We start from the raw sequence: 27,654 nt of genomic DNA, 5'->3' as shown, positions 1-27,654 counted from the left end.
AGGCAGCCCAGAGCCACTCAACTTATCATGACCGAGGGCCCTGCACCCGATGGTGCATGCATTGGCTCTTGCGGGGCCCAGAGGGACAGGGGGACAAATTTATAAGTCAGCAGATCTGGATCTGGAGTCTGACTCTAAACGAAAAAGGAGTGTCTGGTCTACCCTCTCAATGAGACCACCCTCAGTATCCCCAAAGAGAAGTTCTGACATCTTGCTTGCTGGGGAAGATTTTTAACATCTCACAAATTTAGTCTTTGTTGAGGGGGAGAAAATAGTTTTGGGATATGCGAAACTGAAGAGCAGGTACCAGATGGTGTGACGTGGTCCCTCCAAGTGTTGGCACTTCACCTCTGATAGCTCTGTTCTGTTCTCCCAAACTTCAACAGTCGGCATGTCCACTCTCCGGAGGAGAAAACTGAGGCCCGGTTAAATGATGTGTCTGATAGGGCATGGCTGGTAAGAAGGGAGAGGGGGATTAGAATTCAAGTCTACTGTCTCCAAATCCAGCTCCACTGCTGACTGGCTGGGTGGCCTTGGGAGAGCTAATGAGCTTTGCTGAGCCTCTGTTTCCTTATTTGTAAAATGGGCTAATGACTGACCTCGGAGAGCTGAGAGGATTAAATGGGATAATGCATGTGGAGCACTTGACAAGCTACAGGGGAAGCACTTGACAAATGCTAGTGGTATGACTACTCTTGGGCATGCTGTTATTGAATGAATGAATGAATGAATGAATGAATGAAGTAAATGTACTCCTACCCTCTACCAGAGGATAGGAAGCTTTCATTGCAAGAAACCCAAGAAATGAAGGCAATTTCCTTTAGATGGAAATAAAGCGCCCATTGAAGCAGTTTATCATGGCAGAAGAATTGGCCATCGCTTTCTCTGTGTAATTCATATTCTTGAAGGATCTTTCCCAACCCAGAGAAAGGGCTGGCCCCGAGCAGACCATCCGCGACAGTCTCTTTGGCAATGCTGACAAGGTGGTGTTTTGTGATGATTATGCAAGAAATCTTGCAATAACTGACCCTCTGCTCCAGCAAAAAGCTTCGAATTTTGCAAAACTGCTGGGGCATAGCAATTTCTCGGCTGGCGCTGGCTCGCCCAGCAGGTTTCGCAGCCATCCCAGAATTGTCTCCGAAGCACTCTACCGAACCGATCGCCCTCTGCTCATTTCTTCAGAGTTAACAGATGTGAGTGTTAGAGAGGGTGACAAGTGGCCTGAGACCTGGAGGAGCTGGAGTGGTAAGAGAGGGGCGGGCTCCTTGCAGGAGCACATCCAAGTCGGCACTGCAGGCGTCGTGGTGAATACAGAAAACGTGAGAACGTTCTGTTTCTGCAGCATGACGTTCAAGAGCCTCCACCAGCAGAACGGCCCCCACGCTGGTCCCTGGGCTGCTGCTTTCCTGCTGCATCCTGCTCTCTGCTGCAGACAGCTAGCTTCCGTCTAGTTTGTGTCCCTAAATATGGGATGCTCATCGGGGCTGTTAGGCACATAACCCCACAGGGCAGAGAGTTTAGTGGTTCTGAGCTTGGGCTCTGGGGTCAGACAAACCAGGGATGGGCCCCAACTCCAACACTGCCTCGCTTTGGGGTTCTGAGCAAGGACTTGAGTACAGCGGTTTCCTGTGAGCCGACTCCTGGAAGCCCCACATGGGGAGTGGGGACATGAGACAGGGAGGGTGAGCAGTAAATGACAAGCAATAGGATATATGGGAGTATACGAGGAAGGCATTTGGTGTAAAACTAATTCGGCCTGACCTTGTTTTACTAAAAGAGCCTGATGTGGCCTGTTGAGCATGCATTGTGCATCTGCTTTAAACATTTTCTATGTCCCAAAGACAAGAATGATGCCCTTAAAGATACGGATGTAATTTCCCCCCATATCGGCATCTTTTTAAGGATAAGCATCTTTTCCTGGAAACTAAGGATTAATTACCGACCTGCTGTGCTCACCTTGTGACCACTGACCTGCTGACCGCTGACCTGCTGTGCCAGCTCAGCATCTCGTGACAGTAGTAAAAGGGACGTTCCTATCATATGTGATGTGTGCTCTTTGTTCCAAGACGGTATATAACCACTCTGTTCACCCCACTTCTTTGGTGCCCTTCCTTCCTTGGGGAAGGAAGGTCCCGGGCTACAGTCCTCAGACCTGTCACATAATAAATTCACCCCAACTTTGATTTATAGATTGATTATGGATTATTTGTGTCGACAAGGGGAAAGGAGCCAGGAGGGCGCACCACTAAGCCGACTGCCTCTGTGGGCAGCTCAGGCCTGCTGGGGACTCGGGGAGACTGTGTGCAGCATACCTGTAGCCACCCAGCTGAGGGCTAGGAAGCTGGCGAGGTCGTACCCGGCTCACCATCCAGCACTGGTCCAGGGCTGCATGGCTGGTACCCCCAGCACATCTGCTGTGTCCTGTGCAGGGGCTGGGCATCCACAGCGAGGAATAAAAACCCCTTGGACAGCGGGTCTTGGGTCTTCAGGGGGAGGGTCGGGGGCCCTGCAGCATCTGCTGTGACCGGCACAGGATTTAACCCCTCTCTGCCTCAGTCTCCCGAGCTGTTAGGATGACAGTACCCATCACTGGGGCTTGGCGTAAGGATTAGGGGAGACGGGATATAAGGCACACAGCAGAGGATGTGCTCAACAGTGTTGCTACTGTTATCATAGTTTGCTACCCATGTTTCTAGAGAGCCCTTCTCCTCTTTCTTAACCAAAGAACTCCTATCTATAATTCAAATGCCCAGCTTAGATGTGACATCTTCTGTAATGCCTACTTTTCTGTATATATTAGTGTCCTAGGGCTGCTGTAACAAATGGCCACAAACTTGATGACTTCAAATGACAGAAATTTATTTTCTCAAGGTGCTAGAGACCACAAGTCTGAAACCGAGGTGTGTCGGCAGGGCTGCGCTCCCCTTGGAAGGCTCTTGGGGAGGATTCTTCCCTGCCTTTTCCAGCTTCTGGTGGCTCCTGGCGTTCCTTGGCTTGTGGCCATATCACTCCCACCTCTGCCTCGTCTTCACACAGCCGTCTTCCCTGTGTGTCCTCTCCTTTTGTCTCTCTTCTCACGACACCTGTCGTTGGATTTAGGGCCCGCGCTGATCCAGGATGATCTCATCTTGAGATCCTCACCTTAATTACATCTGCAAAGAGCTTTATTCCAAATAAGGTCACATTCTGAGGTTCCAAGAAGACATATGGCGTCAACCCACTACACTTCATTTTGTAGATTTTCTTTAATTACGATTGCATTGGTTAGAATTCTGTACTACCCACAGCAACTTAACCACATAGGGGCTTCTTTTCCTCCTGTCTCCGAAGGTTGGCAGCTTCCAGGCTGGTACCATGGTTTCAAGGAGCCGTCAGGGACCGGGCTCCACCTGGCTTCCCAATGGCACCGTCGTCAGCTGTGTCTTTAATCCCCAGCTCCGTCTCTGGGCACCAAGGCTGCATCCCAGACAGGGTGAAGGAGGAAGACAAAGGCCAAAAGTCTGAGGGGATCTGCTTCTCCAGAAGCTTTCATGCAAGCCCCACCCAGGGATGTCTGTTGCTATCTCACAGACCAAAACTGTGTCTCCAGGTCAGGTGAGTATTTTTCACAGGGCACGTTGCTGTCCTACCCCCAAGTGGGATTGTGAGAGAGAGAGGAAGAGGGGTGAATTAGTGGTAAGTAGGCAACTGTAATGATGAGTAGGCAAATTAATATAATATAATATAACATAATATAATATAAATGTGTCCCCTATAAACAATTAAAATTCACATCATAGATCTTCCCCCATGTTATTACAGAATATCCACAATGTCTTGTTTACAGGACACACTGTAGTTTATTTGGGGGCGCCCATAACTTTTCTCAGCCTCGTCCCTCCTGGCGCTGCAGCAGCCTCCTTTCTGCACATGGGGGCCTGGCCCTGAGGGAGAGGGGCCAGGATGTGGCGTTCAGGTCAGCCCAGCGGAGTGGCATCAGACGCAGCAGGAGCAGCAACTGGAGATGATGCTGCAGGTAGAAATCAGCACCGGGGCCAGGAGGTGGTGGGCACACCAAAGGGACAGCAGAAAACTGCAGGAGGGACATTAAATGAACCTGATGACATCAGCACATCACAGCCTTCCCGAGGTGGCGCTCTGAGCACTGGGTCAGGTGGGGAGGGAGAAAATGAAAAGAACGACCTGGAAACTTCTCTGCCTCTTTTGGACGTGGTACGCTCTTTGGATCCATCCGCGTGACATCTGTGCTCGATAACTATCTGGTGGATGATTGATTCAACAGAGTAGCAAGCAGCCAGCAGGAAGTTAAATGGCTTTCTGATGGCCTGTAGGTCAGCTCAGATCACGGCATCTCAGAGTTGGAAGGAACTCACGCTCTAGGGGAATTCTCCTGCTGATGCATGAGTTCTTTGAACAAGTTCATCTCCATTTGTATGCCTCTCATGACAGGATGCTCACTGGCACGCAGGACAGCCCATCTCACTGCCCAGGAGCTCGAAGTGTAGACAGGGCTTCCTTAGGTTTAGTCAAGAGCCGTTGCCTTATAAATATCCCTAGTGGGTCCTGATTTGGGGCCTGCAGAATGACCCAGAATAAACCCACTTCCTCTTCAGGCTGCACTCTCTGCCTTTAATTCTGGAAAGGCTTAACATCCTCCTTCTGGTGACGCTTTGCTTTCTTTTTCACTTGTGAATGTTTGTCTTAACGTGTTTATTTACTCCACAAAGATGTATTAAGCACCTCTTTTGTGCCAGGGACTGTGTGGGGTGCTGGGGTTACAATGGTGAGTGAGATAACCGTGATTCCAGCTCTCAGGAAACCTAAAGGCCAAATAGGGAAGACAGGTGGTGATGATGGTGGTGGTGATGGTGATGGTGGTGGTGATGGTGGTGGTGGTGATGATGATGGTGGTGGTGGTGATGATGGTGGTGGTGGTGGTGGTGGTGATGGTGGTGATGTGATGGTGGTGGTGATGGTGGTGATGTGATGGTGGTGGTGATGGTGGTGGTGATGGTGGTGGTGGTGGTGGTGGTGATGGTGGTGGTGATGGTGGTGATGGTGGTGGTGGTGGTGATGATGGTGGTGGTGGTGGTGATGATGGTGGTGGTGGTGGTGGTGGTGATGGTGGTGATGTGATGGTGGTGGTGGTGGTGGTGATGGTGGTGGTGGTGATGGTGGTGATGTGATGGTGGTGGTGATGGTGGTGATGTGATGGTGGTGGTGATGGTGGTGGTGGTGATGGAGGTGATGGTGACAGTAGTGGTGGTGATGATGGAGGTGAAATTCACATCACACACAATGAACCATTTCAGAGTGTACAGTTCAGTGGCATTTAGTGCATTCACAAACTTGTGTAACCATCACCTCTTTCCAGTTTCAAAACTGTTTCATCACTCCAGAAGAACACCCCATACCCATTAAGTCATCTCTCCCCATTCCCCTTTTCCATACAGCCCCCAGCAACCTCTAATCTGCTTTCTCTCTCTATGGATTTACCTATTCTGGACATTTCATATAAAAGGAGTCATGCAATGTGTGACCTTTTGTATCTGGCTGTGACTTAGTGTAATGTTTTCAAGGTTCATCCATGTCGTAGCGTATATCTGTACTCTGTTCTTTTTTATCACTGAATAATATTCCATTGTATGGATATACCACAATTTGATTATCTATCCATCCACTGATGGGCATTTGGGCTGTTTTCACCTTCTGGCTATTAAGAATAATGCCGCTATAAACATTTGTATACAAGTTTCTGTGTGGACGTATGTTTTCATTTCTCCTGTACATGTACCTAGGAGTGGATTTCTGGGGCATATAGGAATTTTATGTTTAATTTTTGAGGAACTGCCAAACTGTATTCCTCAGTGACTGCACTATTTTATGCTCTCACCAGCAATACACGAGGGTACCAATTTCTCCACATCCCTGCCAATAATTCTTATTTTCGTTTTTGGATTATAGCCATCCTAGTGGGTGTGAAGTGGTATCTCATTGTGGTTTTGATTTTCATCTCCTTAATGATCAATGATGTTGAGCACTTTTTTCATGTGCTTGTTGGCCATTTGTATATATTCTTTGGAGAAATGCCTATTCAGGTCATTTGCCTATTTTTAAATTGGGTTTTGTGATGGTTAATTTTATGTGTCAACTTGACTGGGCCATGGGATGCCCAGATATGTGGTCAAACATTATTCTGGGTGCTTCTGTGAGACTGCTTTTGGATGAGAGTAACATTTAAATTGATAGACTGAGTAAAGCAGATTGGCCTTCTTAACGTGGGTGGGTCTCATCCAATCAGTTGAAGGCCTGAATTGAATGAAGGCTGACTTCCCTGAGTTAGAGAGAATTCTTCAGCCTGACTGCCTTCAAACTGTGACACTGGCTTTTTTCCTGCCTTCAGACTTGAACTGGACCTGCACCACTGGTTCTCCTGTGTCTCCAGCTTGCCAATTCACCCTGCAGATCTTGCGACTTGTCAGCCTCCCTAATTGCGTGGGCCAATTCTTACAATAAATCATAAATCTATGGATATATATATATATCTCCTGTTGGTTCTGTTTCTCTGGAGAACCCTGACAAATACAAGTTGTTTGTCTTTTTGTTGTTGAGTTTTGAGTGTTCTTTGTATATTCCTGATACCAATCCCTCACCAGATACATGATTGGCAAATATTTTCTTAACTTCAGGAAGATGGATTATGAAAGAGGCAATAAACATGAACTGGGGTGGGTGTTGAAGGCAGCACGGAGCACAGAGCAGGGGCCCTCAGAATGGAAGCTTCACGAGAGCAAAGCCTCATCCGGTTTATTGATGGTGGGGCCCCCACTGTGCCTGATGCATAGTGGATGCTTAATAAAGAGCTGTAAGTGAAAGTGAGCAACTAAACCTGGGGGTTCGGTGGGAGCAGAGAAGGCTTCCCAGAAGAGCCTTGTTTGGCTGAGGGCTGAGGTTGCGTAGGAATTAGCCAGGCAGGGAAGAAACAGTGTCCGGGTCACACCTGTGGTTTTGAGCCCTGTCTAGTCATAGCAGAGAATGCAGGCAATGAATGGGGGGCCAAGCAGGGGCGGAGAGAGAGGAGCACACAGGCAGAGTGGTGAGTGACGAGAATGGTGAGGTTGGAAGGGGTCAGGCACAAAGGGCTTTGTAGGCTGTTAAGGAGTTTGGGGCCCTCTGAGAAAGAGAGCGGGAGCACAAAGCAGGGAAGTGTTAGTTAATGAGTGGAAGCCACTGGAAGGCCCAGGGATACTTTCAGGCACCCTGCAGAGCATGTAGGGGAAGCAGGGAGAATGTGGGCTCTGGCTCTGGATTGAGGTTCCTCGGAGTTTAAATCCTGGCTCTGTCCCCCATCAGGCAAAGAGTGGGGTCAAGCAAATCGAGGCTGGAATCTCAGCCTAGATACTTACGCTCCATTTCCTCATCTGCAACATAGGAATAATGAAGGTTCACTGGCTTGAGCGACACTATGCATGGGGCAGCCTGCCCTTGGCCCCTGGGAGCCCTAAATCTGACCCTCATAAGGCCCCAAGTGTGGACACATCTTCTTCTACCACTACCCTGAGAAGGTAGAAGAAGAGCAGAAATGGAGGTAAGGCAGGTGAGGGCTCTTTGCCACATGGTTTGGGGTCCAGACTGGCTGCCCAGGCACTTCTCCGGCCGGACTGATGGAGGAGGACGCAAAGTGGGCAGAGAGCTCCAGACCCCTCTGCCGCTGTGAACTGCCCTCATAAATGACCTCCTCATTCCTATATAAACCTGAATATCACATTCACCCAATTTGAATCTTCTTGGGCTAATGTTCCCCGTAGAGCGGCCACAGGGGCCCTGGGGGTGGGGAATCTACTGTGGGAGGCAGAGCTAGAGAAGGATGAATGCTTTGGGAAGAGTTCTAGCAGTTACTACGACAATTCAGTGAGGCAGTGCTTCTAAAGTGCTTAGCCGTGTCAGGCACAAGGAGGCACTCAAAAATTATTTGTTGGGTGGATGAATAAACGTTTTCATTTTTTGTTTTCTATTTTCATTTTTATTAGCTGTGTGGTTTGGGCAAATTACCTAACCTCTCTGAACCTGAGTTTTTTTCACTTGCAAAATAGAGACTGTTCTCTTCCTTGGAGGGTGATGGTGTGGATTAAGAGCTGGCACCTACTAAGCATCTGGCACATAGTAGGTGCTCAAAGGAGGGGAAGGCAGATTGGGAAGGCTGCTCTGTCCAGCCTGGAAGCTGGAGCCAAGTCATCTTCTCCAAGCCCGTGGCCCCGACTCTTCTCGTCCATCCTTACCCACCTCTGATCCTTCCTCCCTCCCTCTTTCCTCTCTTATCTGCATCCTCTCCTTGCACAGGGACGTTCAGTCCATCATTCACACTCTGCCCCTGTGCAGGCTGCTCCCTCTTATCAAAAGCCTCTCAGGAACCCAGCTCCTCCTCCCAGCCCCTCCCTCCCTCCCTGCTCCCGGCCTCTCCCAGACAGGAGGGGGACAGAGATAATGAGAGAGGCTCCTCTGAGCGTAACAATGAAGAAAAGGAGTTGTGTTCGGCTGATGAGCAATCCAGGAGAGGAGGTGTTGGGTTTGGATGGCGGGGAGGCTGGGGGATGCTGGAGCCGCTGACACCGGCTTCCTCCTGGGCCCTCCCTCCTTGCTGAGTTGGAAGGTCTGTGGATGAGGGACCCCGTGGCAGGTGACTGTTCTGTTCTGCTCTGCACTTCCGCGTGGCCTTGAGTGAGTCACTGGTCACGTTGGGCCTCTGTGGCCACATCTGTGTCATGACAGCTTTTAGTGTGCTAGGCCCTGGGGTCACAGGGATCCCCGCAGATATGCCCTCGGGCATCTTGCGGTCTCTGGGAGGCATGGCCGTGAATTAGGTGGTCATGCTTTTTTTTTTTATTTCACCTGTGATAAGTACTTTTGGGGGAAGTTCAGGGCTCTAACCCCGGCTGCGGACATCCATCCAGGGCGGCTTTCCTGAGGATAAATAGGACCAAGCCAGGGAAAGGGGTGGGGAGACAGGGAGGGCAGGGAGGCAGGGAGGTCCAGGCTGAGGGAACAGACCAGAGGGAGTGACCGGGGACTGAGGGAGAAGGCAAAGATGGAGGATGGGTGGGAGAGGGAGGCAGGGCCATCCCGTGGGCAGGGAAGGCTGTGCTTGGATTTTTATTCTATATAATGATTTATAGAATATTTTATTATAAATATATTTATAAACATATTATAAAATTATAAACAAAATAGAATTATTTGATTCTGTCATGGGGCAGTCACTGGACAGTTTTGAGTAGGAGAACAGTGTGACCTGGTCTGACGTGGAAAGAGCCCTCGGGGGCTCTGGGTGCAGAGTGGATTGGGGAGGGAGCGGAGGCCAGGAGAGCGGCGAGGAGACCGCTGCGGCTGTCCATGGCCGGGCAGCGCCCACCAGTGTCTCTCAGAGCCTGGTTGAAGCCAGGGCACCTCCATGTGGTAGAGGTCCCAGTATGTGAAAAGGCCAAACCTGAGTCACAGCGACTGGAGGTGTTACCTCATTTGAAGAGATGCCTGAAGTCCAAACTGGAGGCTCTTCTCGAAAGTGAGACCAGGCCACACGGCTCTGTAGAGTTGGGTCCCTACCCCGCCCCGTGATCAGGCTTGGACTCGGAGTGGCAGAGAGGCCGAGGGAAATAGGCGGAATCAAGAACCACGTAGGAGGCAGGAGGAGGACGGCTTGGCGACTGACGGCTGTGTCACTGTCACTTGTCACTACCCCCTCCCTGACCACACTGCTGTTCCCCCCGGCCCCCTGCAGGGTGCGCCGCCTTGTCCTGCCCTTGTCCTGCCCTGGCTCCAGGGACATCCTTTCCAAATGGACAGTCTGGAGCTGGTGTCCTGTGTCCCCTATGAGGTACCACGGCCCTGCTCGCCAGCTCGCCTGGCTGCTGCGCCCCATGCCGCCCTGGTCTGAACTGCAACGTGGGGGCTGTCATGTGGGTGTGGGGTGAGAGGCACTGAAGGCCACCCCCGGCCGGCAGAAGCGGCAGCTGCCACTGTTGTCCTGACCTGCCTGTCCTCGCAGGGCCCTGAACTGGCCCCCAGCCCCAGCCCCACTCCTGCCCTCCACGCGGCCCAGAGTTAGGTGGCCCCCCTTCAGCTTCCCCAGCCCCACCCCGTCCTCAGTGTCCAAAGTTGGGGCCCCTTGGACCCCACGGGAAAACCTGGGTCCACCCTGGTCCTGACTGTTGTCGCACGCGGCACGTGCACACACGCGTGCCCTCACACCGGCCCACATGCTCTTACACGCCGTCTCTTCTCACACACACAGAAGTTCTCACACACACGGTTCCCACCACCCAGCCCACTTCCACTCACTCGACCTCTGGCTCACCCGCCGCCTTCGTGCGCAGACCACCCTGCAGGTCCCGTGGCCTAGCGCCAGGCTGAGCCCACCGCAGGGCGGCCCTTGGGGGTTGCTGCTGCTTTGACCCAATTCCGGTTCTGGCCCCAAGTGCCCTCCCAGGCCTGGGCCTGCTGACTCTGCCCGGCTGCCACCCTGGAAGGTGGCCTGTCCATCCCTGCCCTGCAGCCTGAATCCTGATGGGGCCGCCTGCCCCGGGCCCCACCCTCGGGGAGCACCTTCCCTGACGGCCCTGCCCAGGGCGACACCTCGGGGCCCCGGGGAAGTGTCAGTGGCACCGCTGGGTACAGAGTCTGGAAACCCCACTCGTGAGAGGGAGGACGCCACTCCAACTGCCAGCCCACGGCTGTCCTGGGAAAGGGCAGGAGCCACCCTGCCGGCTGCTGCTGTGTTCGCTCACCCAGCTTCCACCCCCTCTTCTCATTTCCCCTGGGACACCTCTGCCCAACCCTCAGGCCACGAGCTTTCGGTGTCTCGGCAGATGGGCACCATCCAGAATGGGCCAATCAGGGCCCCATCCTCTGGCCACTGTGACTTGTTCAGGGAGGGACACAGGCCCTGGAGGTGACCGCCAGGGTTTTGGTTGTGCTCCACCACTTCCTCGCATGTGATCTCGGGCAAACATTTAACTTCCCTGTGCCTCAGTCTCCTCATGTGTACAATGGCGATAATACAGTCCCCACTTCATAGGGTTGTCGTACAGATGGAGTCATGTAAAGGGCTCAGCACAGAGGAAGTGCTCAATAAACATTAGCTTCTGGCATTAGTGGGACTACATTTGGTGTCTTCTGATGGAGCAGTTGGGAAAGAGAAGTTTTTTTTTCTGATATTGCTGAAGGTACTGCTGGAACTGCTGGAGGAATCTTGCCATCCTGAGGGGAAGCCTGCCTGACAGTGAATCCTGCACAAAGGAAAGCAGTGCAAAGATGGGGAAAGAAGGACTTAATCCTCATGATATCACTTGAGCCCCTTGATCCAGCTGTTCCTGAAGACCTATCCCTGGACTACTCAGGCACATAACCAATCAAATCTTTGTTTTTTCTTCCTTTTTTGCTTAAGTCACTTTGAGTTGGGTTTCTATCATTTGTAATAAAAAGAGTCTTATCGATCCACAAGTCCTAGCTATGTCAGCCTAGATACATCACTTTCCTCTCCAAGACTTAGTTTCTGCATCTGTAAAATGGGAGTTTCATCACCTACCTTTATGGGGTGGTTTCAAGGATTAATGGGCAGCCCATGTAGAGCACCATGCTCAGTACCAAACGCAGAGGAGGGGCTTAGTACATTTCTCTTCCATCCCATCTCCTCTAAGTCCTGCCTCCACCCTGTGCAGGTGTGTCTGGAAACCCAAGGCAGGATCCACGACCCCCAGGCCTGAGTCCTCCTGAGCAGCAGAATCCGATTGGTATAGCCTTTATTGTTTCTCCAGCATTTTCCAGAAGAATGGTGTCATTCCAGGGCCGCGGGGGACAGGGCGGAGTAAAAAATAACATAAACAAACTCAACAGAAACGCAGGAGGGAGGCAAGAGGGGCTGAGATGGGGCGTCCGGGGCAGGGAGGTGGGAGACCTGGAGCAGAGGGAGCCTCCTAGCTTTCAGCCACCAGAACGGAGAATTCTGCGAAAGAAGAGGGCAAAGAAGGGAGTCAGAGGCGGACAGCGCAGAAGGGCCAGGACCCGCACGGCGCTTTCTCTAGGTCCTCACATCTGCTGCCGAAGACCTGGAGCTATGGGATGAGTGAGTGTGGGAGTGAATGAACAAATGAATGAATGAGATGGGAAATGGCGAGCCTACCACATCTTTTGCTTCATGATGTCATAAAGCAAATGATTAATTATTATTAATAATAATAATTATTAAATTATTAACAATAACTACAAATTATATTATTATTACACAAATTCTTAATAACGACAATAATAATAGTAATGATAATTTTATGACTATCACATGCTAGTCACAATTCTAACACTTTACATGCAATATCTTTTTTGACTCTGACAATAACCCTATAATGTGCATTTTATCATTATTGCCATTCTACATTGGGGAAACTGAGGCTCAGAGGCCAGCAATTTTTACAAGGTCACATAGCTAGTAAGAGGGAGGGCCAGGATTCAGACGCAGGTCTGTCTGACTTCGGACCCTGAGCTCTTTCTCAGCGACTTGTCTAGTTGTTCCCCAACTGCCCATCAGGATCACCAGCAGAATCTAAGAAGATACAGATTCCCAGGCCCTTGCCCTGGAATTTCTGACTTAGGAGGTGGGGTAAGGGACAAGTTATTTTATTTCTTGAAAGATGATTCTGGTGAGCAGCCAGGTTCAAGAACCACCCTGTGCTCCTCCTCCTCGGGGGACCGAGCAAGACCCCGGAGGAGCCCTGAACACGTGGTGACCTCTCCACGTAGCTGAGAGGGGTGAGCGCGGCACAGGCGCTGGGAAGGAGTGGGCTCTGTCTCACCAGCTCCTCCTTTAACACTCTTCACAGATGCTCAGGACACTGGGAGTTATTATCCCCATTTTACAGAAGGGAAAACTGAGGCCCAGAGAGGAGAATTGACTTTCAGAGCCTCCAGGGTTGTAAGTGGCTGAGTTGCCATTCAGGGTCTGGGGTCCAAGTTCCCCCCAGCTTCACCTAATGTTAATTAACGATGTCAGAGGCTAGTGTCGGCACTAGGGGGCGATCAAGTGCCACTAGTGAATCCAACTCCACCTGAATGAACAAAGGGATGGCCCCAACCAGGTGAGGGGAGACATGGGGAGCAGGAGGAGATAGTCCTGCCCAGGAGCTTCTGGTCTAGTTGGAGAAGAAGATTATATCTGGCAGGAGGTGCTCCGTGCTGCTGGCCTTTCTCTGAACCTCCAGCATGCCAAGGGCATTCCCACCTCAGGATCTTTGCCCCTGCTGTTCTCTCCAAGTGGGACACTCTCCAGACTGTCTCACGGCTAACTCCCTCTCCCCTGGTCTCGGCTCAAGTGTCACTCTTCAAGCGGCCTTCTCCGACCACTCTGGCCAATGTAGTGGCCCACCCGACTGTGATCCTCTTTGCGGTCACCATTTTTTATTATATTCACAGCACTTACCACCCTCGAAATACTTCTGAGTACATCTTGCTTACTCATCTGTCATCAGCCTCTCCCATTGGAACTCTCCAGACCCCACCCGCCTTGTTCAGGGCTCCATCCCACCACCTGGCTCAGCGCCCAACACTGAGGGGCCCCCCATATTTGTGAAAGGATGAGGGGGCACAGAGACTTTGCTTTCACAGGGAGAAAAGGCGCCTTCTACGGAATCAGCACAACCTTCAGAGGGAAGGTAGGTCTGGCGGAGTCCTGTAAGAAGATGCAGGATTCCCATAGGAAAAAGCAGATGCGGGAAGGGATCGCAGATGGGGCCTTTCTCTGTCAGGCTCAGAGGGCAGGAAACAGTGGGGTGTATTTGGGAAAGACCCAGTAGCCGTGCCGGGCTGGCATCTATGTGATAGCACTCGTGCAGCTGAAAAGGCCTGGGACCCAAATCTGGCTCTGCTGCTTATGGGCTGTGTGGCCTCAGAAAAGGCACCTAACCTCTCTGAGCCTCATTGTCACCATCCGTAAAAGGAAGAAAAGTCAGCTCTGCTTCTTGAGTTGGAGATTGTCAGAAGAGATATGTCCTGGCACACGGGAGGTCCTTGCCCCCACTGTGAGCTCCTCTGCCCCTGTTTTCCATCTCCTCTCAACTGTGTCCCTGCTTAGGTGGTCAAAGGGGGGACTGCTCAGCAGGGAGACCCTCTGAGACCTTTATATGGAATCAAGGGGCCCAGGGAGTGTCCTCTCTGTTATTTTTCTCTCCAGGAGACGAGAGACGACAAAAGGAGTTTGACACCCTCTGCCACTACGTGTCTCTGAGATGCCATGTCCCCAGTCTGCCAGAGTGTGGGGCCCCAGGTAAGTCCCCATCGCCTCTAGAAAATGCAGCATCGTGATGTGGGGATAGCACGACGGGGGATCAAGAGTTGGGGGTCCAGAAGCAGCCACCGCATTTGATGGGAAATGTACCTCTCTGGGCGTCAGTTCCCCCATATGTCAGTAGAGTGAGGTGGGGGGGGCAGTAACAATTCCTTGTGAGAGACAAACGAAACACTGGATGTGAAGTGGCTTCAAAATGGCCACAAGAGATATCTGGGGCACCCTTGAGGTTCGCCCCACCCTCCCAGGCTCTGTATGAAGCACTTATGTAAAAAGCTCACAGTGTAATTTCTTAGTTCTCATCATTGCACCAGGGTCCTGTAAAATGTCGGCCTTGGGGATGCTGGGTGAGAGGTATACGGAACTCTCTGGGCTGTTGTTGCAACTCTTCTGTAAAGCCAGAATTATTTCAAAACAAAAAAAAAAGGGATAAAACAAAAGCCAACCAAACCCATACATGCTGTTGTCACGGAAATAACTGGCGCTGACCCCCCATGTGGAGGAAACAAACCCGGCCTCCTCATCTTTCTAGGGTGTGATCTGGGAAATGGACACCACCCACTCCTGTCCCCAGGCTGTCCCTGAGGACAGGAAGGCAGTCTGGGTATGACTCAAGGTGGGAGAGAGGGAGGGTCCTCCAGCTCATCCTGAGAACCCCCAGGGTCATGGGCTGAGTGATAACAGTGAGTGGCAGGGATGGAACTTGACACCAAACACTCTAACAATCCCTCCCATGGGCCAGGTGTCAGAGTTCACTTTCTCAGCCCTGGGTTCCCATGATCCTACAGCAGGTGGTTCTTTTGAGGTGTCTTTTATCATTAGTGCTTTGATTAATATTGTCCATTTTTATAGAATTAAAAAATTCTTAATTATTGAATGCCTACATGGGAAGTTTTTTGCATATATTATCTCATTAAATTCTCATGACTACACCATCGGAGGGATGCTTTCGGCTGCATGCCAAGATTTAGGAAGCTTGACCAAGATCACACAGTGGACGTGATTCAAGCACGATGCTCTTAGGCTTCCTTCTTTACCCCAGAGGTTTCTGACCTACTTTGACTTAGGTATAGAGTGACACACGAGCCAGCTCACATATCGCCACCCCTGACTGTCATAGTAGCCCTTTTTAATTTACTTCATGGTACTTAGCACTCTCGGAAATGATCTAATTTCTGTACTTACTTATTTTTGTGGTATCTTCCTATTAGAATGTAAACTCCAGGAGGGCAGGGGGCCCTGTCTGTCTGGTTCACCACTCTCCTAGCACTAGAACAGACCTGACACAAAGCAGGAGCTAGTGAATGGATGCCAGATGGATGGATGGATGGATGGATGGATGGATGGATGGATGGATGGATGGATGGATGAAGAGATGGATGGACGGATGGACAGATGGACGGATGGATGGATGGGTGGCCCATGAGTCCTCCTTAGGGTTCAACAAGTACCAATTTACCTCACATAATTCTCATGACAGTCCTGGGAGGTAAGTGGGACGATTCCCATTTTATAGAAGGAGAAATGGAGGCCTGGAGAGGTGAAGTGTCAGGGGCATGTGGAAAATAAGAGGCAGAGCTAGCACTTGGCCTGTGGTCTCAGGAACACCCCCTACATGAATGTGGAGAGGCCGTTCCTGGTTGGGCTAGCGTCCCAGATTGGGTGGAAGCATGAACTCTCTCCAGCTTCAACCCACCATTTAACGTGGAACTCTGGCCAGAGCCAGTCTATCCCGTCCTTGGGCACTGAGTTGCTCTGTCCTGGGATAAAGGAGGCATGAGCCCATCCTCAACACCAGCTCATGGAGAGACTGTCAGGAGGGAAAGTCGGTCCTTACTGTTTCCCGTCCTGCACTGACCTCCCTAACCCTCACCCTAGAAATTACAGGTTCTCAGGATGCCCATCAGCAAAGAGCCCATTAGTCACCTTCACACTGGTCGGCACCTGGTGCAGTCAGTGCGAGGGGGACCAAGGAACACCGACCAAGGGACTTTTCGGGGTTTGCAAGTCAGGCGTTTTGGAGCCTGACTGCGGGAGATATTTTGAACCTGTGGGGTTTCGAAAACCTCTGAAAACAGACCCCTCTGCCTACCCTGGGATCTACTCTGAAGCAGCCAGGATGTCACAATGGCCACATGCCCTGGCTTTTTGCAGAGAACACAAGATTCTAATTTTATCCTCCCGGAACCTGGAGCAGGGCACTTTGTAGACAAATTGAGGACAGAGGTCACCTCTTCTGTACTTTTCCTATCTCCCTCGGGGCAGAGGGCTTAGGAACCAGTCAATTAACAAACAGCTCTCCTATCAAAAAAACATTTCTTCTAAAATGTCCACGTCTCTCCTTGAAGAAAAACAAATGAATAAACATACCAAGACTGTAAAGTCTAGGTCAACTGATTTGGCGGTAGGAGGCTGGGACAGGGAATGGGGCATCAGATGATGGGGGTCTAGTCTTGGCTCTGCCATCCACTCGTGTCCCTGGACGAGACACCTCAGTTGCCCAGGTCTTCATTTTCTTATCTGTGCAGTGTCGGGTCTAAAACATGCCTTTCCAGCTCTCCCACAGTTGGGAGTTGGGAGTCAACTCCCAACTCCCATTTCTTGCTTCTACGACCTTGGACTAGATACTTTGCCTACTGTGCCTCAGTTTCCTCATCTGTAAAATGGAGCTCCTTGGGCTGCTCTGAGTAATGAGCACGAAAGCTCTTGGTCACAGGCCTGATACACAGCCAGCACTCAGCATTTGGTAGCCGTTGTTATCAAGATGCTTCTACAGCTCCAACTACCTTAAAACCAAGACTATAAAATGCCTGGCCACTGCCTGGCACCGAGTGAGGACTCGGCAAATGGCACCGTAACCTTTAGTTCTTGGTGTTGTTGTCATTATCCCCCCTCATTTCCTGTCCCTGCCCTGGCACCTGGCTGCAACCTTCCAGCAACCTTGGAGCTGGGTCTGAATCTCGTTCCATCACTTCCTGGCTAGGTGGCCTTAGGTCACTACCTCTCCAAGCCTCAGTTTTCTCGTCTGTAAATTGGGTATGATAAGGCCAACTTGCCACCCATTGGGAAGATGAGATGAGAAAATACAGAGATGCCTGGCACACAGTAGGTGGTCTACAAATGTTAGTCCCACCTCCCTTGGATCTCCTCGGTACCACTGACACAGGTTGGAGCTTTGAAATGACAACAATAACCACAAAAATCCTGAAACGAAGACAAAGAAGATGTAAACAGAGGATGCGGGAAGCCTGAAGAGCCAACAGCTGACCTGGTACGAGTTTCCGACACTGCCTATCCCATCTGAGTTAGGATTGCACCTCCAGCACACTCATCCGTGGAAACTTAGTCTCTGACCCTCAGTTTCTGCATCTGTAGAATGGGGAGACTGAAAGCATCTCCTCATAGGGTTATGGTGAGGACTACGTGGGATAATGGATAAGTGCCCAGTATAGCGGTGCTGGCACACAGAGGGAGCGCAATTAGATCAATGCTTATTGCTGAGGTGCAAGGGTCCCTTTGGAGGGACCCAGAGTCCTTCCTCCTGTAAGCATGCAGGAACAGCCCTACCTTTGCCCTTGAAGCCTCCCCCCAGGCCCCTGGGGCCAGTTTGCTTGTTTCTCCATCATCCAATGAGAAAGAGACAAGAGATAGGGATGGCGGTGGGGGGGAGCAGCAGATGGAGGGTCAGAGAATGGGACGGACGACTCAGTCCTTTCCTTTCCCTTAGGAAACTGAAATTAGCCTAATTAGGTCTGTCCCAGTCCCAGGTGCTGTGGGAATGGACAAATTTAGAAGCCATTGACAGGTGAGACCAGCACACGCTGATAGCCTGAAATGAAACTGAGACAGACATTAGTCAGTGCCTGGAAGCCTCTTTCTTCCCTCTGTCGTGATGACCAGGATGAAGGCACCGGCCTCCTGGTTTATCACCTCGTCTCTAAATAGCTCCAGGGCTGGGTTTCTTATAAATTGGTATTGCAAGCAGGTATCACTTTCCCACCCCCGGGAACCGGGAGGCAGGGTCATTCGGGGTTGAGCCAGAGGGCTGCAAGGAGCTGGCGTCAACAGTTCTGGGGGCTCACCGTGTGCCAGGCATGGCCCTGTGCGTCATCCCATTTCATCCTCACTGGCTCTCTTATCCCCATTTTACTTACAGGGAAACTGAGGCTCAGAGTCACTCAGCCAGGAAGATTCTAACTCAGGCATGGCGCATGCCAGGGTGCTGTCTTTCTCAGAGGATGCAGAGGAATGGCCCTGGGTTCTGACTCAAGCTGTAACCCCCAGAGGCAGGAGAGGGATAAACCGAGAGAGAATGTCTTCCTCTGCACTCACTACTGCTCCTTTTCACAGGAGGGCAGTTATGTAAGCAGGGCTGCTCCCTCTCCCTCTGCTAAACCTTATCCAGTGTGGCATAAGGCCAGAGTTAGGGAGCGTCCACACGGGAATTACAGCGAGCATCTTGTGAAGCACAGAAACCGTTTCTAACTGGGAGGTCTCCACTCAGCTCGGTGGAGGGAATGGTAGAGTCAGGAGACCTGGGTTCCGTTCGGCCAAGGGTTTACTATGTGACTTTGGCACTTCACGTCTACTGGGTCTCAGTTTCCACATCTCTCCTTGGGGATCACAGGCTCTGTCCCTCAGACCAAATGAGGCTGGTATGAGGATGCAGTGAGAGGGGACAACACTGCACACCTGAGGGCCCTGCCATGAGGACTGCGGGCTGGCCCTGGTGTGCACATCCTGCCTCGCTGAGAAATCAAATCCCACAGGGGCTGGAGGGCTGGAATTACAGGGAGGCGGGCAAGCCTCTCCTGCCATCCTTCTCACTTTCCTCCCATCTTAGACTCAATGTTGTTTTCTTCGAGGACTGGCTTACAAGAGACAGCATACATAGAAACTAAGAGGAAAGGAACCGTTTCCAGGATACTCACTCAATTCAAGCAATCACCCTGTGAGGTGGATATTCTTATTCCCACTCTGGGATGAGGAAATGGATGCCCAGAGGGAAGAGGAGACTTGGCCGTTCACACGGCTGGCAGCACGCACTCACGCACTCGGCGGGGCGTACTTTCCGCCTGACTTCAGGTGTTTCAGCCCAAGGGCTTGCTCCCTCACTCCCGCCTCCCCCGTTAAATAGGCTACTTAAGGATAAAAGAGAACGGATTTTGCCAGAAGGAAGCAGAAAAGGCAAATGCCTTCAGGCACGTGAGTGGAGCCGCCTGCAACGGTCAGGCAATAATTATGACTAAATTTTGCAGCAACGGAAGCAAAAAGCAAACCACAGGCTCTTGAGCTGGAACAGGCTTGAAGCCTAGGAAACTGGATCTGCCAGGGGATCGGGTTTCAGGAAAACCCTCACCAGGACTGCGTGCATACAGGGTGTGCAGATCTTGTCTGCAGCGTGGTGGCAAGGAGAGAGCTATTTGGAGCCTGAGTGTCAAGGTTTGAAGTGGGCCCCAATGCTGAATAGCTGTGTGATCCTGGGCAAGTGGCTCCACTTCTCTGGGCCTCAGTTTCCTTGTCTGTACAGTGAGGGTGTATCTTGGGGAGCTGTTGTGAGAACTGCACGAGCTAAAAGGGGTGAGGCCCGTGGGCAGCACCTGGCACACAGGAAGTGCCCAGTGGATGGTAACCACTCTCCCTGCCAGCCTGCACATTCCACTCGGGCAAGCAATGGGGGTGGAGAGCCCGGGCTGGGACACAGGGCCGTGTGAGAGGCAGGGAAGCAGAGGGTCTTGGCTGGACCAGGGAGCCTCAATCCTGGCTCTGTTCCTGAATGACCCTGGGCATGTTTCCTAACCTCTCAGTGCCTCAGTTTCCCCATTTGTAAAACAGGAAGAGTGATGGCACCTACTTTCTAGGATTATTGTAAGACAGTGATTCTCAAAGTGTGGTCCCCAGACCATCAGCTCCACCAGGGAACTTGGTAGAAATGCAAACGCGTGGGCCCCATCCCAGACCTAAGGAATCAGAAATTCTGGGTGGGGCACAGCCACCTGTGCTGTGAAAAGCCAGGTAAGTCTGACGCCGGGTCCTGTATGAGATGCACCCTTGTGAAGGGCAAGTACCTTCACAGGTAGGCTACCACTTGATAGTCTCGCCTGCTATTTGTGCCTGGGTTTGCAACTGCGGCAGGGTGTTTGGCCACCTTCCACCTCTGTCCAGGTCTGTCTCCTTTCCTGCCTTAAACCCCTCCGTTACCAGCTCTGCACCAGCCTTTTAAGGGTGGCCTTCCAGAATCGATCGACCACATCTATAAAAGTCTTTGAGCTTCCTGGAAGTCATTGCCCCAGAGATGGGAATGCAAGGGGTTATCACAAGAACTTTGTCCTTCTGCCCCTTCCCTTCAATCTGGGGTCCTGGAGGACCTGGTAAATATCACTCACCTTCAGAAGGGCAAACAGAGCTGGTGATGGAGGCTGTCCCTGGTTCTAGAATCTCCCAGCACCTGCTACATGCCAGTGCCCAGCCCTACACATCACACCTCCTCATCATTGCATCCCCTGCTGGACACATATTCATTCACTCATTCATTCATTCAACAAACAAACTTGCCTTGTGCCCCTACTGTGCAGCAGGCCCCCCTCCAGGTGCTGGAGTCAGAACTGAACAAAAGGAAGTTCTGGCTCCTGTGGAGCTGACATCCCAGTGGGGGAGAGAGAAGCAAGCATAAGTCAATAGACGATATCATCTCATGGTGGACGCTCATGAAACGTTGATGATGAATGAAGCAGGCAGCACAGGGCACGTGCTTCGGATGCGGACAGCCCTGAACTCAGATCCTGACCTTGTCTCTTCCTAGGTGAGGGAGTTTAGGCAAACCCTTACCCTCTCTGAGCCTCAGTGTCCCCATCAGTAAAATGGGGATAGTAACAGTATCTGCCTCAAAGAGAGACAGAAAGATGGAGTGAATGAATTGCTAAGCACAGTGCCTGGCACACAGTCAGTGCTCCCTGAGGTTAGATGTCATTGCCACTGTTATTTAAGGCCACACAGCTGAGCCTAAGGGCTGAGCTGGTCCTGTCTAGAGGTTTATTCACTGGGGCATCCAGGGCATCCCAGAGCCGGAAGGGACCCCTGATTTTAAAGAGCAGGCACCTGAAGGTCAGAGGAGTTCCCACCGGGGGCTGAAGCGTCCTCCAGCTGGTGGGCTGGGCTCCGGCCCTTTGGCCTGTAGAGGGAGCAGGCGGCAAAGCAGCGCACCTGAAATAGAACCTCCTGGGCCCGCAAAGGGCTCTGCCTCCCATCTCGCTGCCTGTCGGGCATCATCACACCCACCCGTCCTGTCACCCTCCAGAAAAAGGACTGTATTGGGGTGGAGGCTGGGGCGGGGTGTGTCTGCACCTTCCCACCTCAAAAGCATGAAGTATGGGGCTCCACTGCCTCAGGCCATCTGTTCTCATTGCCCATTTCGTCTCTTGCCCCCCTGTTTTGTTCTGCCCTGACCTCTAGGCCTTCACCAGGTCGGCCTGAGCCCGGACGGTGCTGGCAGACAGACCTGGGTTTGAATCCAGTGTCACCTTGGGCACCAGAGTCCTCTTTTTGCTCTTTTCCTTTATGCACCTGTGACCTTGGTCATCCCAAGGTCAAATGAGGTGATGTGTGCAGACCCCAGCACCGGGCTGGTCACACGTTACACACCCGGGTGCAATTCTCTCTCCCCTCCCACCCCAGCAAACCAATCGTCCTGCCCCTGTCTAAACACGCCCTAACTTCCCAGCCTCAGTGCCTTTGCTGATACCAACGCTTCGCCTGGACCTCCCTCCTCGGCCCCTGCCAGCCCGCGGCATTCCTGCCCACAGCCTCCAGATCTGCACAAGTGCCCGCTGTCTCCCCCTCCACGAAGCTCACCTGCACTTCCCGGCCTCAGCCCGGTCTTACCGTTCGTTTGTGTGTATACACAGAGCTGTCAGCCACGTGCACACGGAACAGGATGGCAGCCTCGCCATGTGCTGGGCTCCACGCTCCCATACGTCGTGTCCTGGAGTCCCACACAATCCCAGGGAGGTGTGTGTTGTCCTGCCCAGTTTACAGATGAGGAAACTGGGGCTTAGGGGCACCCAGCTGAGTGATGGTACCTCTGGGAGTTGGGCATGATTCATCTTTATGTCTGCCATTGCCTGGCACAGGGTTGCTACTCAGTAAATGTGTGTCGGGTCTGTTGGAAGAGTTGTGTTAGCTCCTTAAGATCTGAGTTCGGCAGGGAGCGGGGGAGGGGAGCGGGGAGCAGGCCAGGATCTGGCCTGGTTTCTCTTCATCTTGTAGCTTCCTCATGAGCAGCCAGCCATGAAGACCCTGCCTAGGGCTTCTGAGCTGTGACATATTGGCTGCAAATAAAAATGGGAGGCGCATATGGAGGCCTGAGTTGGGGTCACGGCAGAAACGCGGGCTTGGGCGGAGCTCTCTGATAAGTGGCTTGGTGAGGATGGGGCTGTGGGGGAGATGTGCCACTCCCTGGAACCAAGACCAGCCACCAATTTCCCTCCAGCACCCTCTGCTCCGGCTCTTTTAAAACCTCCTCCCGCCTTCCCTGCCACGAGAAGGGCAGCTGGCATTGGAAGTCCAGGGGACTCGCTGTGGCTGACCTAGCTAGAGTTTCTCCATTCTCATTCTGGCATAAAACTTTAATAAACGGTGCCCATATTTAGAATCCTTGTACCTTTCCCAAAGCAACTTTGTGTCTATAGCCACTTCATTTTCACAACAAGCCAAAGTGGGTCTTAGAATAAAGCTGTGCACCCCATTTGCACACCCCATCTGTCCTCACAACAGTCCTATGACTCTGAATCCTCAGTTCAGAGATGAGAAAACTGAGGCCCAGAGTAGTTGCTTGAACAGCCCAAAGTCGCACAGCTAGAAAGTGGCAGGGCTGGGATTTGAACCGACAGCCTGGGCCCAGAGATCTGGCACCAACACACAGTTTTCTCTTAGATTGACAGAAAGGACTATCCTGGGAGTGGTGCAGCACAGCGTGTGGAAAGAGTTCTTCAGACCTGGTTCTGAATCCCTGCTCCACCACTAATGTCCTAGCTCTTAGAGCAGGCTAAACACCTTCAACCTCAGTTTGCCCATCTGCAAAATGGAGATAACTTCCAAGGATGCTGTGATGCTAAGAAAGATAATGATGCTGAGAGGTGCTCTGTGAATGCTGGTTAGATCTGAACAGAGGAGGACGTGGGATGGTGGACCACCAGCCCCTCACCTGTTCTGAAAGCAAAGCTTGACAAGCAAGACAGGGCCAGATATTCCTTTTCCTAAGTCCCAGATGATTCCTGGCTGGCTGCTTTTCCTGGCTCTCCTACAATGCTGGAATTGTATATTTGGGTGAAGCCAAAACAGGTTTTGAGACTCGAAGTTATAGGACACCAGGACAAGATGCTGACTAGGATAGGTGATAAGGAATTTCCATCCCTGGAATCCGAGAAGGTGAGAGCCAGCAGGGTCCTTGGGAATCAGTTGGCCTCATCTCCTCAGGTTACAGATGGGAGCCTGGGGCCCAGAGAAGGAGAGAGACTGCTCAAGGTCACAGAGCTGGGACCAGAACCAGAGCAAAGGTACAGGCAGAGTCCAGGGAAGATGCCAAATTCTCCTGGATCCCTGCACAGCAGGGAGAAAAAAGAATCTATTCCTTTTGGGTTGTTCAAATTTAGAAAAAATATACCAGTTTTTCTTTGCCTGGCTTTCATGACAGAGCTCTCAGACCTAATGGATTGCCTTTTTCTTCTAATCTTAGGGAATGTGGGACCCCTCCTCTCCCTTTCAGGTGACAGACGCAGCTCTGAGCTTTCAGCATCCAAACATCCCAAGCTCCACAATGTGCCCAGGCCCCAGGTCATGGCTACTCACCGTCGGCCCCAATCTTGCCGTCCCCATCCTTGTCCCCAGCAGCCAGCAGTGTCTTGGTTTCTTTAGTAGTCAGGTCTCTAGCATCTGGGAGGAAGCCCTTCAGGATGAACCTGGGGAGAAAAGCCAGGGAGGGAGTCAGGTCGAGGTCACCTTGGAGGAACACCACACGGATGGTGGGCTGGCATCTGCGCAGGGAAGTCGGCAGCTGGGACAGGCGGCAGCAGCCGGCACGCGTGCAGCTGTGCTGAGCCAGGTAGCCCCGGCTGGGGCTGTGCCTTCCTGGGTGGGCGTGCAGGGAAGGACAGGCTGTCCTCAGCGAACGGTTGACCTCACTCCAGGTAGGGCTCCTGCATTTGTTTATTTTTCAGCCAATACAACAAACACAAAAGTGTCTTCTCTGTGCCGGGGCCATGCTGGAAACTGGGGGCACAGAGATGGTCTTAGGTAGCTGCCTGAAAACAGGAGGAGGAGGTCAAGCGCTCCGAGGGACCACACAGGGTGATGGATGCAATGATGGGGGAGTAGAGAGGGATGCTTTAAGGATGCATCTATCCCACCTGGGGTGAGGGGAAGAGTCAGGGGAGCTTCCTAGAGATGCCTGGAGGACAGGCAGAAGTCAGCCTCTGTGTGTGTGCATGTGTGTGTGCATACTGGGCGTGGGTGGGTAGAAGGAGAAGTTTCTAGTCAAAGGGTACCCTTGTGGGATGGTTTGGGCTAAGACTGGATGGATGGGGAAGTCCCTACTTGAAAGGCCCCTCCCCACACTCTTTCCCTTCCCTTTAGGACAAAATTCAAGGCAGTCTTGGCCAGAGGGTGACATAAGGCACAGCCAGGTGGGCAGACACGGGCCAGGTGGCTGAGGGGTGACGGTGGGAGGTTCCTTTGCTGATGCAGTTTTGCATTTTCCTGGTCATAGTTTCTTCCTCTCCACTTTGCTCCCAGGACTCCTGAACCCCCAAAGCTAGTCTGCATCCCTGACTTGCCCAGAAACTGCTCTGGCCGCACTGGTACGGAAGGGAGGGGTCTGCAGGGCGGTGGAAGGGAGGGGTCTGCAGGGCGGTGGAAGGTGCCTTTCAGACAAATGAAAATCAATGAAATACTCAAGCGAGCGCTCTCTGTCTGGCCTACGGTGTTAGGCAGCGAGAAAAACTGCCTCTTCATTTGTATTAAATTATTAAGTAGCATCATTCCATTAGCAATATTAAGTGGCTATAATTTAACCTAGTTTGTTGCACTTTCTGCTGAGGATTTTACTCTTGCGGAAGCATCAGCAGCCAGGCAGGGTTATTTTCTGTGAGAGAGAGGGCAGATCTGATGGGAACCCAGAAGCAGGCGTCCCAACCCCCACTCCCTCTCCCGGAGCCACAGGCTGGGCAGCCCTCAGGGCTCAGTTTACCCCAGCTCTTCCTCCTCGATGAAGCCGCTCTTATCTTTATCCAGGATGTGGAACACCTTCTTCACGTCATCCGGGCCCTTTGTCTTCAGGCCGACCATTTGGAAGAACTTTTTGTGGTCGAAGGATTCTGCAGCTGTGGGGGGAGCAGGTTAACATGAGGACAAAGAGGAGGCAGTGGGAAGGAGGGGAGAACGGGGGTGTCTGGCAGCATTTGTCTATTGACTCCCCTGTGCCCGTCCACGTGGGGGCTAAGGGTGCCCAGGACAGGGTGCTCTGCCCAAGGTCACCCAGCTAGAGGTGGCAGAGGTGGGCTTGCACCCAGATCTCCCTGGCTTCCAAGCCCGCCCCCACCCTCCACTGTACCCTTCTCTGATGGGGGAGGTAGCCTTTGAAGGCAGAGGAAATTCCTGGTGTCCGTGAAGCCTGTGGGTGGTGGCTGAGCGGGAGTGGGCTGGGGAAGTGGAGGTGGTGTGAACACGGTGTGTGTCTGTGGAGGGTGGGGGGTCAAGCTTTTTTCTTGGCCACAGGTTGTGTTGCTAGAAAATTGACACAGAGAGGACAAGTTTCTCTCAAGGTCACACAGTGAGTGGAGGAGGGGGAGGACCCAGAAGTTGTGGCTTTGCTGCAGAAACCCATTCTGGGGGAGTGTGGCCTGGTGTCGGAAGTCTCCCCAGGAATTCCCAGTTAAGTTTCTTCTCAGAGGGAGCAAGGTGGGCTATTGCAGCCCCCTGGGAGGGGGCTCCCTGAGCTGCTTCATGCAGGGGGGAGGGGGTGCCAAACAGAAAGGAAATGGGAGACCCTGTCCCCAATTTTCTATGTCCTGAGATCCTTTTTAAGAACACCTGGGAAAGGGTACAGTGTGAGATGGAATAATGTGTATGTGCCTGTGGGGGATCTTGCTGAGATTGTTTCTCCTGCTCTCAGCCCCAGGCAGGAGGGAAGGAAGCTTGCTCTGTCTGCCTCTGACATTAGGGGACCACGACCTGGAGGTGACCTCAGTTCTAATCCCCCTTCTGCAGAGCTAGGTGACCTTGGGCAAGTTTCTAGCCCTCTCTGAGCCTCAGTTTACGCATCTGGGTGACCGCAGGGAGAAGGAAGGAGGCAGCTAAGCGCTCAAGTCCAGAGCAGCTCAGAGGCGAGACTGCCGGCTTGCCTCCCTCGGCTGCCTAAGGAGGCTGGAAGTTACAAGCACTAAGGATGCTCCGCGCAGGGTCCGGCAGAGTAGAGCGCCAGCCGCAGGAAGGTCACCTCGCTCGCGGGTCCGTTGGGGAGAGAGGGGACTCTGAGCCCCTGAGAGGAGGCTTGGACAGCCAGGGAGCCAGCAAAGGCCACTGCCGGGCGAGAAGAGTCCTGTCCAGAATGGGGATCTCAGAAAGGGGTCGCTTGGAGAGAAGGCGTGCGCACCTGCAGCACCCCCCGCAAAGGGCCTTAAAGGGGAAGTCCCGAGAGCCCAGAAGGACCCGGAGACCCCGCCTTCTACCCAGGTCTTCGCCCTTGGTCCGGGATCCCAGTCCTCGCAGCGCAGCCACCTGGCCTTTGGCGCCTGCAAGTTTCGGTTGTCCGGCCTCCCTGCCGGCTCCCTGCGCCAAGTCCCGTCCAGACGGAGTCTGGGAAATGCTGAGGACTACCCTCCCCGCCCGGCCCGCGCCCCGCGGGATGCGTGGACAGAGGAGCGCTGGGGAGTACTGGACGGCCGCGGAGCCCACGGGGGTGTAGGGGCCAGGGTGGTGGATGAGGGAAGAGGGCTGGGAAGGGGAGAGCGGTGCTCACCGGTAAAGGCCCCCACTGCCTTCTTGATGTCCTCAGCGTGGAGCAAGTCTGTCATCGACATCCTGCAACTGTTTGAGCGGGCAGAGCAAGTGTGAAAAGATTAAAAAGTGCTTTTCTCATCATTTCTGCTCATATGACCAGCGCTGCAGTGCTGCGCGCCGGGCGCACGCCCGCCGGCCTGGCGCGGAGCCAGGGGGCGCGGGGCTGGGCGCGCGGCCAGAGCAGCTCAGTCCAGCCGAGCCGCCGGGCTGCGCGGGCCGGGCGGCCGGGCAGTCCCGCTGCCGCCCCCGCACCGCCCCCGCCGGGGGTCCTC

General features: G+C 52.6%; 1 protein-coding gene across 1 annotated transcript; it reads right to left on the bottom strand.

Moving 5' to 3' along the window:
• Positions 1-11,787: 11,787 nt before the first annotated feature.
• PVALB (parvalbumin) lies at positions 11,788-27,402 on the bottom strand. The gene is made up of 4 exons (XM_058568821.1): positions 27,342-27,402; positions 25,572-25,704; positions 24,176-24,285; positions 11,788-11,998 (listed from the first exon to the last, which is right to left on the bottom strand). Exons 1-4 carry the CDS (start codon positions 27,400-27,402, stop codon positions 11,970-11,972), a joined length of 333 nt encoding a protein of 110 aa, XP_058424804.1. The 3' UTR covers positions 11,788-11,969.
• Between the last annotated feature and the right edge of the window lie 252 nt (positions 27,403-27,654).

This window comes from Diceros bicornis, chromosome 25, assembly GCF_020826845.1.
Source record: "Diceros bicornis minor isolate mBicDic1 chromosome 25, mDicBic1.mat.cur, whole genome shotgun sequence".
NCBI classification, from domain to species: Eukaryota; Metazoa; Chordata; class Mammalia; order Perissodactyla; family Rhinocerotidae; genus Diceros; species Diceros bicornis.
Note: the sequence above shows the minus strand (reverse complement) of the source record. Positions and strands in the feature narration are given on the sequence as shown.